We start from the raw sequence: 13,049 nt of genomic DNA on the forward strand, positions 1-13,049 counted from the left end.
TACAACTTTCCACAATTACCTCATTCACCAATTTTTCATGGTTTGAAAGATATTAAAGCCTTTCAATGTTAAGGGCTAATTTAAAACCTGCTAGTATGAGACTTTATTAAGTTACTGACTAGCTATAAAAATCCATAAATAAAAAAATGCCCCAATCAACCTTTCACAGTTGTATCACGAGACCCTCTTACACGCCTCCACGCTCTGACAGCAGCCAGCCCCTTTCATCATCGGCCTTGCTGTCTCCCTGGCCTGCCTCCGGACCGTCACGATCCCACGTTTCTTTCCTTCTAATGTTTAGAAATCAACTAGGCTCAGGGAGCGAGGCTAGGAGCCAAGGACAGTGTTACCAACAGTTATTACCTCAAAGAACTAAAAGGAAAATAAGTGGTTTTCATTCATAATACGGTAATGAGGCTAAACTGCAGAGGGCAGCTACTGGGTGAGCAGCAGCGCGGTGACGGTGAGACCCGCACCCGGGCTGAGCCGTGCCCATTTCAGCCACAGTCACAGTTCTGGCGGCCTGTGTACGACCGTGCGTGTTTCCACTCACCACACTTGGAAGCAATGCTCAAGGGTGTTCGTACACATTAACTTCAAGCCTGCTCTTTGCAAAATTCCCTGAAAATTCCTACAAGAATGCAGATGTGAATAATTGCACTGCTCAACTTCACAACACACGGCCCTCTGAGCCTGCACTGCCTTACCAGCTACGGATTTCCAGTCTTAACACTACTAACGCTGCAGGTTGCAGCACCTCCTGACAGAGTTTCACTCTGACACTGAGGTTCATTAAGTGACACTAATTTAGCTTTGAAAATGGAATCATATCCTCTGAGTGTACTCCCCAGAAGTTTAATCAAATTAAATGGAAAGAAAATGCATATGCTTTCGGTAAAAACAAAAACTACACTGTTACTCAGATAAGAAGACAATCACTGCAATTTTATTTTATAACAAACTGAATGATGTCCCAGTTGCAAAAAAAAAAATAAATAAATAGTAATGTTAATAAAGACTACTGGCCTTTTTTATTAAAGAGTCTTAAAATGTTCCTTTGGACACAAATTTAAAACTTCCAGCTATCTCTTTCTTTGACCCCGTAACACCCAGCCCCAGACATGCAATAAAAAGCAAGCACTTCCCGCCAGCCACACGCCTGTCCTACGCCTCGTGCAGGTTATTTGATGGCAGCTTTTGCTTTAGAGCGAGATGATCGGGTAGCCAAACACAACCCTACCTCTGGACTGTACTGAGCTTCCCGCTTTCATGCCTTTTCTCACCTTTAAATTCAAAACAAGTATTTCAAACATAAGGTCAATGTAGCTTTATGCGTAGGACGTGCCCACTCCTGAAAGCAGTTTCAATAAAATCCCTACTTTCCAAATAGATTAGGAGAGTCTGTTTATAAATACAAAATACCTTATCCACATTTTTTCAGAACAAAAAATCCTCACATGTTTATGAGAACCAAACAAGATAAAGTATAAAACCCTCATTTTCACCTATAAAATAAGTTAATGGCAATGTTGGAAGGAAGACTCTGGAGCTCCTAAGTCCCTTCCCAGGTTTCATCCAGAAAGATACAATTTTAAAAAAGCTTAAAAAATCCCGAAGTTGTAATTTCAGAAAGAAAAACCAGCTACGTCTTGTCTTCTTCCGCCGGTCAGAGGTAGTAAAGCTGATTGGACAGGGACAGGTTTGGCTCTCTGTGAATGCTCTGGCCGACAAGGAAGGCCAGTTTGTGGGCATACTGGCAGGGGGCGGGAACACGAATGACACCCTTTAGTGGAGGGAAAAAGAGGTCCTATTACTCTAAATCTAGCTCCTTTAGGTTGTAAATCTCAGCGCTAGCTACAGAAGCCTCTGGAAAGCGAGCCCCGGGCCGCGCGCGAGGGCGCACTCACCGGCCAGTTGTAGTAGACGTGGCAGAGCTTGTACGTCAGCCTCTGGATGTGGTCCGGCTTCAGGCCACTGCTGTCGTAGATGACGTTGTAGTGCGTGGGGGAGACGCTGCCGCTCCTCACCGCCTGGCTCACGATGAAGAAGTCATACCTGCCGTGACAAAAGGAAAAAGCCACACGGACACAAGGCTTATGCTTTGAAAGTGAAAATCAAGATGATTCAAGCTTCTGACAGCGAAAAGCCCTGTACACTGACGTAACCTGACCTCCTACGTGATGCGCTGCCTTGAGGTCAGAAACTTTACTGATAAAGCGCTCTGAAATGCTTACGTGTCAAAGTTTAAGATACCACTATTATGTGTATTATCAGTGTCTGTCACTGGTGCCTCAGGCGGTCAACAGTCACTGGACCTGGCTGCTAGTTCTGACGTGCCCACGGCGACAGGTCCCTGTTCCCACCCCACATCTGAGGGAGATGACAGAGCAGGAACAGTTCCAGAATCAAGAACCAAGCAGTGCAAATGTAAAGGAATGTCACATCGGTACTTCATTTTCTTGGTACCAATTAACCATCAATCCAGAGACATTGTAATTTGACTTGATAGATATTAAGAAATTAACTCTCTAATTTATTTGCCCAGTGAAACTAGACAAACTGTAAAGTCAGAATTGATCTACAACAGATTATTTAGAAAAATGAGAGTTTCAGAAATGTTAAGTGACTTGCCCAAAAGAACAGAGAAAGCACAACAGAGCTAAAATCAAAACCTTGGCTCTCAATTCAAGGATATTATCATTCAAAGAGGACTTCTCCAAGCATCTGAGCAGCATCAGCAGCTGTTAAATTTTAAGTGGTATCTAGTAAAAAGGAATCACATTTCTTTGTACTTTAAAATTCAACTTGGATTTTACCCAAATTGTCTAAATCAGTTATGTCTTCAGGTCAACTGTTACAGCTGAGTTTGGTTATCAGAGTAGCAGTGCTGTTGGAAAGTATCACGAGGTCATTCTGAATGGTTCAAGAAAATCCTGCAGGAAATGAACTTGCTAATACCTTAGCCATTTTGTCTTCCCTCAGTGAATTTCCCTAAAAGGTCAGAGCCCTTCTGTAGCCCTGCCATCACTAACACCTGCCTGGGAAAAGTCAGAATCCAAGGTAAGAGTTCTTGAAAACAATTCCTAACCGTCCCGCAACAGGACGACGTAGAGTGAGACTCTGTATTACTACCACTTGCTACATAAATTCAGCACAGCGACGCTGCTTCTGCCCGGGGCGCACGCAGGGCAAGTGCTCCCTGTTTAAACTCTGCACAGAGGCTGACATCTTATCCAATTAAAGTCGCCCTTTGTTAAAAAGGCTCCAACATTTTATATATAAAGACAAAAATCGTCCTAGCTGTCCACTCTCATGAGGAAGGCATTACTTTGGACTGGCCGATGAGCTGCCCTCATGAGCATGACCCACTACCCTGTACCCTGTTCCCCACAGAAGTGCTTCTGAGGAACCGAGTTTCACGACCCTACAGCTGAGCCCCTGTGTGCTAAGATCATCGCCCGTGCCCGCCAGGGTCCCCCTGAATGTTCTAGTTGGCTTTTCCATGGCAGACTGTAGCTGCATAAAAAGCGCTGTTTACTAAGAAGACACTTTCCTCATTTAATTTTATTAGAAAACAAGAATCTGTGAATGAGGTTACATATGTCAAAAAAAAAAAAAAAAAAGCAAGAGCAACCCGCAGCAGTCCTCAAGCTCTGTGTGTGCAGTTACCACCGCAGAAAAGAGCCCCTTCCCCCAGGGACAGACTACACGGAACCCTCCGTTCACCATTCCAGACACTAAGTTGATACATCATGGCAGTAATATTAGACCAAACCAGTGAAAGACTTCAGTACTTCTAAGACATGCAGTGTAAGAACTAGAAAGTAAATAGATTAAAGTCGGTCAAGTAGAGAGGCTATGCTAGAAAACCAAGCGGGAGATCACCCAATCACAAAGGACTCACCATTCTGGCCTGGTGACCTCGACATCGATGACCGTCCCAGGAAGCGGGTTCTGAAGTCTCCCTCCGGACTGCGCGAAAAACCTGGCGTTCACCCGCTTCTTCACCACAATCACCGTTAGTCTTGGGCTTAAGATCGTGATGAATGTAACTACATTTAGTCATATTTTTCGGGGCACTAAATCATTCATACATTCGTACACTCCGTTTAAAAAGAAGTGCGTGCCCCTCTTGGGGCATCTTATCTACGCACGTCGTGAAGGAAGACTCCACAACTGCAAGGAGCTGGAGCAGGGACCAGGGTCAGCTGTGGGCAGAAAGCTCTGTGACACAAGGTCACGGACACGTTTAATCATTAGGCTGCACATATGACACACCCATCACACTAAAATGTTAGAGCCAACGTGTCTTTAAATTTCACAACCTGAAACACTTTTCAGTGGGCATGTTCTACTATGTGGAACGTAAGATGTCAAGTCTAAAATCTCAGACAGGTAAGCTAATTTAATGATATCCAAGTCTAACTTACTGCCCTTCAAAATCACTGGTTCACAGTATACGGGAAGCTCTGTGTCTCTGTCTCTCATGGCTCAGCCACTCTTCAGCCTGCCATAATCAGCGCTGGAACCCTTCCTTTTCACCGTTTCCCTCCCCAAGTCTGTTCTCCAGGTGGCCTTCCTATGACAAGACAACTCCTTTTCCCGCGAGTGAGCTCTCAGCTCTGTGAGCTCTCAGCTCAGATCCGCTGCCGGGAACATGCCTTCTGGCCCTGCTGAGGGCAGTCTGGGATGGGCAGGACGTATTCAGCCTGAATACCTTTCACATCCTTTCCACTCGTCTCTTAAAGGTTCAAGTTCACTGTCTGAAACAGTCGCACTGTATGCACTATCCACTTGGGAATAAATGAATTAGAACATGTTAAGCACTTAGAACAGTGCTGGCAGCTAAAAAGGATTTGATAAGTATTATGATTATCAATACCCCAATTTTCCCGTGCCCTTATTCCAGCTAGAACATTAGTTCCTTAAGACCATAAATACACTTTATCCTAAACACTGGGAAGCAGAGGGCTTTCTTTACATGTAGTATGAACCTGGCTGGTATTGCCTGACTGGGTAAGGAGTTCACAGTCTAGACTAATGGGCAAAAAGATCACAAACTGGGAACTTCTGTTGAGTGATAAACCTCATGTGCTCCTTCATGGCAGCAACAGCCAAATGCAGAAGGGACAGGAGGGTGAGTCTACTTAAGCAAAAGGAGGACACTGTTGGAAATATCACCACCCACCCATGCAGCTCTGCTGCTGCCCAGGGACAACGGATCTGGGCACTGAAAGACAAGGTGGACTGCAGTCCCGTGACATCACAAGGAATGAGGCAGCAAACATGAGGGCAGAAAGACAAGCTCAAGTATGCTGAAGTGGCATTCTGATTTGTTGTTATACCATTCTAAATCAGCTGATACATGATGCATCTTTATAAAGAGTTAACATTTCAATTAAAAAATACTGTGGTTCTAAGAATAATTACAAATATTAAAGACTGAACTCTGCCATTTCTTCAAAATAAGGAATAATTATTTCTTGGATATTATTTTACTTTATATACAACTTTAAATAAACTTTTTTCTAGATGGATTACCTACCACTTACTGAGTGCACATCGGATACCGTGTGAAGCACATTCAACAGTCTCACATTCCTTTCAGCACCTTGGTCAGCTGCTCCCCCCCCCCCCCCCGCCCACCCCTGCTTCACAGATGAAGGCCAAGTTGGAATTTAAGACATACTGCCCTTGATCACTCATCTCTGCCGCCACCAAATCACAGCACAGTTCACAATGTGGAATCCACCTCATGCTTGGTCCGCTGTGCACTAGTCCAGCAGTCAACTTACACGCCCCTTCCCTGCAACAGTGGGCTCCTGTCTGCTAAAGGGGTGGTGGGCAAGTAAACCCCACCAGCCTCCTCAAACTCAATACAACACCACAAGGAGGGGCACAGAAATTCACCTGAAGGGCTGCAACCTCCTCTTTAAGAACTATTTCTGCCAATCCTTCCGGGAACCAAACTCAGAGGGCTCAAAAGACTCACAGGAGCAGAGACGCAGCAGCCCCAGTGGGGACAACAGCGTACACTTCCTGGGACCCCAAATATCCAGCGAAAGGGAGTGCGGGGAGCCTGCACTGTAGCCCCTACTCTTCTAGAAGTTTCTTCTCTAGGAATGAGGAAAAGGCAACTAGGACTAGGAAATTCTGAGTGCTGCAGTAATAACTGAAACTAAGCAGTAGAGACTAAGGAAGTTGCAGTCCATCTGCGCCCTCCCCAACTCCCTACCACCACACCACACCCCTCCCATGTGGACAGAAATCCTGAGGAGGACCCCAAAACAAGGCTCACAGAAATTCAAAGCCCAAAATGAAGTGAAATTAGTACTGTTATTTTAATGAGAAAATAAAGAATTTCAAGAGAATAGAAAAAACATCAACATTCAAAATACTTTAAAAAATGCTTATTAGCATTTTAATCTAAAACAGAATTACTTCAGAAGAGATAAAGACGCCCCTGACTTGCTCTGAGAACTTACTGACATAATGACCTCATCGTAAGAAACATGTGGTCAATACTTAGGAGTCTTTGAGAGTTTGACCAAAGAAGACCTGGAAGTACGCTCCGGTTCTTCTAGAAATGAGCTCTTCAGGATCATCCTGTGGGCCACTGAGCCCAGGCACAGTGAGATGAATTTAAAAATCCCTCACTTTTCATAATGACAACAAATGTTGGCTAAGAAAGTCTGGCAAAAATAACCAATTTAAATACTCACGTGCAAGCACACAGGAACAAGCTTCCTGGATTTTCCACAAACCTTTATTGTGCACTAAGCTCTTAATGCAACAGCACCCCCCCCATCTCAACTTGCTCAAAATCTGATAAAGAAAGTAGCAAAAAGTTAAACAATGTCACCTATGAGAGCAGCTATCTTGAGATGATACGTGATCTCCTGCCAAACAGCACGGGCAGGAGGCCCCGCAGGAGGGCAGAGGAGGGCAGCAAACAGCCCGGCTGCGCAGGAGACCGCACGCCACGTTTGTCACGAGCAGCACTCACTGCCCTGCGCTGTGCCCGCGGCCCGGGGGGAGAAGGATGACTTCTCCCTCCATGAGACTAAACACACACCCTCATCCTGCCCACCAAGCACCCATCCAGCCGAGCTCACAAACCAAACAGTACTCACTGTACCACGAGGCTGAGACAGAGTACGTTAAGACTACCCAGACTACGTATTCCGGTAACGCTTCTGTGGACACCTCTGCGTGTGCTGGGACAAGACGCTAGGCGAGGGGCATCAGGCAGACGGCCGGTGAAGGCGTCTCAGCGTGTCGTTCCTTGAAGGAACAGCCGCTCTACGCCTCCAGCCTGTCCGCCACGAAGAAACTTCCACGAGACGTGCCCCACCCCTTCCACCACCTCCAGCCCCACTGCACTTGCAACGTGAGCTTCTCGCTTACCTTTCACCTCATGATATTACTTTCAAAGACACAAAAGTGCAGTTTAACCAGGAGAAAGCTTTGCATTTCGCGTGCTTACTTGTAGCCTCTCCCCACAGACTTCAGGCAGTCCAGAAACTGCGGCACCTCGTAGCTGACCAGCGCCTTGAGCTGGCCGTCCCCAACGCCGTCCCGGAACACGACGATCCGACTAGGCATGTACTCGTTGCAGCTATTCCAGGCCCTCAGAGCAGCTGGGAAAAGCCAGAGAAGTTTTAAGTAAGTTAGCACAGAGCAAAAATGGCGTTTCTATCAAATTCTGGGCCCAGTTTTTTCAGAAACATAGTCTTATCATTTCTCGAAGACCCCAGTTCAGAGGCCAGACTGGACACACGGCAGGAGACTGACCTTGCAAGCAGACTTTGAGCCCGTCGACCAGCTCCTGTCCTCTGTCTTGAAATACACAGCGAGAGAACCAGCTGTGCGGGGGGAAACACGACCCAGGTGAGAACGCAGCTGCCGGCAAGTCTTTCCCTCTGAATTGCTCTGCATTTATTTTCACCCTCAGCAATCATGATTGTCAACTTCCTCTATGAAATCTTAAACAGAATTAACATGATACAAAGTTTCCTTTCATTATAAATCAACATTATAATTCCATCACTGAGGGGAAAATAAAATTTAAGCCATAATGGCTAGAGATGCCTCCCAGGTTTACACCTCAAGGCACACAGAAGCACTCTCACTGCTACACTTTTTTTCCTATACTCTCGACACAAGATGCTCTTCTTGTGAGATAAAACAGCTTGAAATATGCCCAGCTGTAATGCTAATACATCAGTGCTTCAATTTTCATTCTTCCTGTTCTTGGCAATTCCATCAATTCTAAGAAAAGCACCAAAAGATAATTTCACTATGTTGAAATACAAGTGACTGGGTAACCTGAAGTGGGTTTTCCAAAATAAAACTAACGTGAACACCTCAGTGGTCAAATTATCCAACAAAGTTTTAGTGACAGTCACAGTTAAAGAGATGCATCCTCCCCAGATACAGACACTCAGTGAACGGGAGACGCGGTGCGGCCACTACAGATTAAGGGCCAGGGAAGGGCGCTGACATGTCAGGGCAGCTAACGGCTGCTTTTCTCTCCCAGCTGTTTTACTGGATCTGATACAAGAGAAAGCAGGTTAACCATAAAGAAGCAACACCACCCCTGGACGCTCCGGACGCCCCAGACACCGGCCCTCTTGCCTGCGCCCCACAGTTCGTCCATGGCCACTGGGGCCCACTCACCGGGTCATCCCTTCGTTGATGCTTGCGACGAACCCTGCAATTGACCTCCGTCCAGCTGTGGTGTCATGGTAACAATCGATGCCAACTATCATTGCTAGCTTTAGCTTTAATAAAAACATGGTAGTTTCAAGCACAACAGAATACCAGCAATATTTTAAAAATCCGTTTTTCTTAAATAACAGTGAAAACTTTTATCCACCAATTAAATCAAACTCACAGGCATATCAACCCTCCAAAGCTCTCCTCCCATCTTGCAGTTCATCTGCAGGGCAATCTTTGTAGCAATGGCCATGACGGTCTGCTGTTTGCCTAAGGTTCGGGCCACCACACACTGACTTGGAGTCGGGCAATCTGTACACAAGTATTTTTTAATAGCATCGTATTTGTCCTTCCGGTTACTTGACAACAGACAAACAACCTAGAAACAAAATGTCCTCATTACAAACATTACGAAACTGGTGCTAAGTTCCAGGAAGAAGACGGGAAACCAACCCCCCCCCCCGGGGGGTATGAACAGTCACTACTCATCTCTGCCACGCAGCCAACAAGCAGGACCCTCACTTTTAGATGTCGCTTCTTATGCTCAACTAAGTCTGACAGATGCTAATGAAGAAATCACGGCAAGCAAGCGATGCAAAGCTGAGCTGTCATTAAAACTTGACAACTTAGTTGAGTATGCTCTATCACCAGCCGGGAACAATTTAGAAGTAGGGAAGAGGGCAAAACAAGTCAGTGATAACCGACCAGCTGACAGATTTAAAAGATTTTCTAAAATGTTCACACTTTTCATTTAATTATGACCCACCCGGAATCATCGTTTTTAAACTTTAAAAGCTCTGGCTTGAGAATATGATCACACTACAGAATTTCCTAGGAAGTCCATGGCAACTCTGGAGATGAAATGCAGTGCCTGCTAAACACAGCCCTGCCCACCCAGGTGGGAAGACCTCTAGCTCCAGGGAAGTTCTGAGGCCCCAGTGCTACACACTTGAGAGCTGCTTGAAGAGTGGATCTTAAACACTATCACCACGTGTACAAAAACACTAACTGTGTGAGATGGTGGAAGTGGTGTAACAAACCCTGCCGAGTCATCATTCTGCAACACAGACACATACCAAAGCATCACGCTGTACACTGTGAATGTACACACTGTTACGTGTCACTCACATCTCAAAAAAGCTGGAAAGACCAACCAGCCAACCAAGTCACCCACCCCTGCCCAAACCCTGGGGCTCCGAGTTAAGTCCCGGGGCTCAACTCTGCTCTCCCCTCACTGCTGTGCTCTCTCTCCACTGTACACCCCCAGAGTCGCGTCCTTCTCTTCCACAGTCCCAAACCATCATCTTCCTCCCCGGGTGTCTCCCTGTTTCCACACAACCTGATGGCATTTAAGTACTAGATGAAGGACTAAAAGGAACAGATGAGATGAAGCCATTCATTTCTTAGTTTTAAAGCAACACAGATGTGTCGTTTATCATTCAACCTGTCTTTGTCACCTCACTAATTACACTTAAGTGTAATTACAAATGTACTCCATAATTACACTGTGTGTGCCAAACAACTAAGCACTGATTTTTCCTCTCGTGAGTTTCCTCCCCCAGATTCTCTGGAATAGTGAAAGCATGTGAGTTTGGGTAAATTTAAGGTAGCTTTCTCTGTCCCTTCCCCACTGTTGGCAGTGCACTGACAACAAATTTCTAGGTGCATAACTAGAGCCAGCATTAGCTTAGCTGTCTTAGGAAGGCGAAGTATGTATTTTGCGGCTGGTTTGGGAACCTAATTTTAACATTAACATTAAGAAAAATGAACTCAGCTTCTAAGATTTACAAATCCCCCTTAGAACAACTGACTCCAGGTCAACTGCCTACGTTATCAATTAACTGCCTACGTTATCAATTAGCTACTTACTATCTGGGTATCTGATGTAACCTTCTGCTGTAAGACTCTTAAATAGGCTTCCGTTCTATCATCCACTTCAATCCTGCAACGGAAATACATAATCCAACGATCAGAAAAAGTAACGAAAAACGTCTATGCACAAAAGGTTCCTACAGAAAAAACCCATGAACGCTTCTGTGTAAAAAATGAAATAAACACCCAGAGTAGCCATGCAGTCAGAAGACTGTGTCCCACACACAGCAGGAAGTCTGAGGACAGCCCCTGGGCTCTCTCACGCGGCCGTGGCCGCGGCTGCTACCCAGCTTCTGTGCGCACCTTGCAGAAGCTGCAGCAGGTCTGCAAACTAAGAGAACCTGATGTTTTTAATGATCTTAGTGACAGTCTGAGCTCCCACACCCTCCAAGTGAGTACTAATCACCCTTCAGAGCAGAGATGACTTGATGAACTTACATTACTGCTTTCTTCATTTGTATGCCCATGGCTGGTGAGACTTTAAATAGGTTTTGTATCAATGAATTGGCTGCTTCATAGTTTCTTCGAGTATAGATCAACAGCCAGTTATCCAGCGGCTTAACGCTGATCAGTGGCGCACCTCTTGTTTCTTTTGACCAATCTGCAAACTGTGGATTGTAGTCAAACTAGAAAAAAGTTCAGAGACACTGTGAGTTCCACTGTAAATTCTCAGCGATAAGGCCAAAATTTTGTCTTCTATAATCCTACCGTGGCGTATTCTACACCTTGGACTCCTACTCTTAAATCTGAACTGCAGTGACAAATGAAACACCCTCAGTGGGGAAAAAAGACACAAAATGTATTCAAAGGATTAAGGCACTTTTGTTTCTAGTACACTCATATTAACAGCTGCCACTCAGTGCTCACCTGCACCAAATACTGCTCAGTACACCAAGCTGCAGTCCTCTTTAATCTTTCCTAGAATCTTACAAGGACAGGTTACTCCCCTCACGATAAAGATGTGAGAAAAACAAGGCCTTGAAGGTTAAGCAGCTTTATGACCAAGGGGTCAGATACCGAAAGCGCGCTCTGGCGGCAGCTGACGGCCAGGCAGACAGCGAGCAAGGCTGGGGCGAGCGCCTGGCGGCGTCCCCCGCACGGGGCCCCGGGTGCCCCCAGGGCAGCGCTCACACGGGGACGCAGACTTCTACTACGGCGGGTGACAAGAACAACTGCAAGTAAAATACCGCGCTGCGTGACTAGGTTGTTATTCATAGAACATTTAGAAGGCAGAAGGGCATAGCTTTTTATAAAAGTTTTTTAAAACTTTGGAGCTTGTAGGGCTTCAATTACACACACAAAAATGTTCAGAATACCTGCTTTCCTTTTCTGAGGATAAAATATAAAAGGCACCGCAATACTGAACATACACCCCTAACCAGCACACGGCCCAGGCGAAGCGCAGCCACACGGCCGGGGAGCGCTCCTCGTGAGGGGCACCCAGCCCCGCTCCGAGGGCCGCCGTCACGCGGGCTGACAGCGGGCGGACGCGGCAGGGAGGGGACAGGACGCAGGCGTGCAGCTAGGTGACTGGTGCTTGCTGTCCCGGGCGCCCGCCCCCAGCCGGCCTGCTGACGCCGGGAAGAAAGCCTTACTGTTTTTCCACCTTGATGAATCTTCTCTGCTTGCAAAATTCTTCCTGAGAAGGACAGTAAGTTGGAGTCAAAGCTCAAACCCCAGTCTCGAAGCTCCCTCTGAACATTATCATCTCTGTAAATTTAACACATTTATACGCCATTAAATGCAAGGGAACACAGCAAAAACGGATGCACGTGCAACGAGAGACCGACTGCAACTAACTACAGCGCACATCACTGCTTCTCAGGACTGAAACCCCAGCGAGGCTGCCGGGAACGCAGGACAGTCTGCTCTCTCGTCACACGTTTCCCCTCGTGACACCCTTTAAAGTCCTGATGCCCACACTATCTCCTCAAAGTAAGCACGACACCATAACAAGACAGCTTTGTCCCAATTTCACCTCCTAGTCTTCTATTAAGAATCAGAAATACCCCAGGCTACCACCAGGTTCGCCTCAATTATCCCTGACAGACAGTAGCCTCCCTTAGAAACAAAAAGAACCCCCCCCAATAGAACAAATACAAAATGAAAACAAACTACTCTGTCACCCCCACAAACCCACACAAAGTAAAAATGGAAACCACCCCCCAGAGCAGCGCAGATGCCTTACTTGTGGATGTAATCGATCAGCCTCCCCACTTCCCGCTGCCTCTGTTCTGGGGTTAGCCTCGTATGAACAGCCAAGTCTTTCATTACATTAAAATCATTGCGCATTTTATCAGTTAGACCTTCAAGCAGAACATTTAAAGGTAAATGGTCAGAGGAACAAGCACAAGCGCCGGGAGAGCAGGGTGTGACACGTGACAGGATTCCGAGGAAACCCAGCAGGTGCAGGGCTCCGGGGGGGGGGGGGGGGGGGGTGCTGCGTGGCTTCTGACACA

The 13,049-nt window shown here is 46.3% G+C and overlaps 1 protein-coding gene across 1 annotated transcript in view; it reads right to left on the minus strand.

Moving 5' to 3' along the window:
- Nucleotides 1-558: 558 nt before the first annotated feature.
- The window catches only part of PIWIL1 (piwi like RNA-mediated gene silencing 1), a 32,562-nt gene continuing 20,071 nt past the window's right edge, over nucleotides 559-13,049 (minus strand). Inside the window, exons 10-20 of the mRNA XM_010948370.3 lie at nucleotides 12,779-12,896; nucleotides 12,186-12,300; nucleotides 11,029-11,216; nucleotides 10,588-10,660; nucleotides 8,897-9,097; nucleotides 8,680-8,783; nucleotides 7,795-7,865; nucleotides 7,487-7,640; nucleotides 3,905-4,030; nucleotides 1,908-2,055; nucleotides 559-1,783 (exon numbers count right to left, since the gene is read on the minus strand). Coding sequence (XP_010946672.2) covers nucleotides 1,667-1,783; nucleotides 1,908-2,055; nucleotides 3,905-4,030; nucleotides 7,487-7,640; nucleotides 7,795-7,865; nucleotides 8,680-8,783; nucleotides 8,897-9,097; nucleotides 10,588-10,660; nucleotides 11,029-11,216; nucleotides 12,186-12,300; nucleotides 12,779-12,896 — 1,415 coding nt within the window. The 3' untranslated portion in view covers nucleotides 559-1,666. The remainder of the gene's footprint in view (nucleotides 1,784-1,907; nucleotides 2,056-3,904; nucleotides 4,031-7,486; nucleotides 7,641-7,794; nucleotides 7,866-8,679; nucleotides 8,784-8,896; nucleotides 9,098-10,587; nucleotides 10,661-11,028; nucleotides 11,217-12,185; nucleotides 12,301-12,778; nucleotides 12,897-13,049) is intronic.

The sequence above is a fragment of the Camelus bactrianus genome, chromosome 32, assembly GCF_048773025.1.
Source record: "Camelus bactrianus isolate YW-2024 breed Bactrian camel chromosome 32, ASM4877302v1, whole genome shotgun sequence".
In the NCBI taxonomy this organism is placed as follows: Eukaryota; Metazoa; Chordata; class Mammalia; order Artiodactyla; family Camelidae; genus Camelus; species Camelus bactrianus.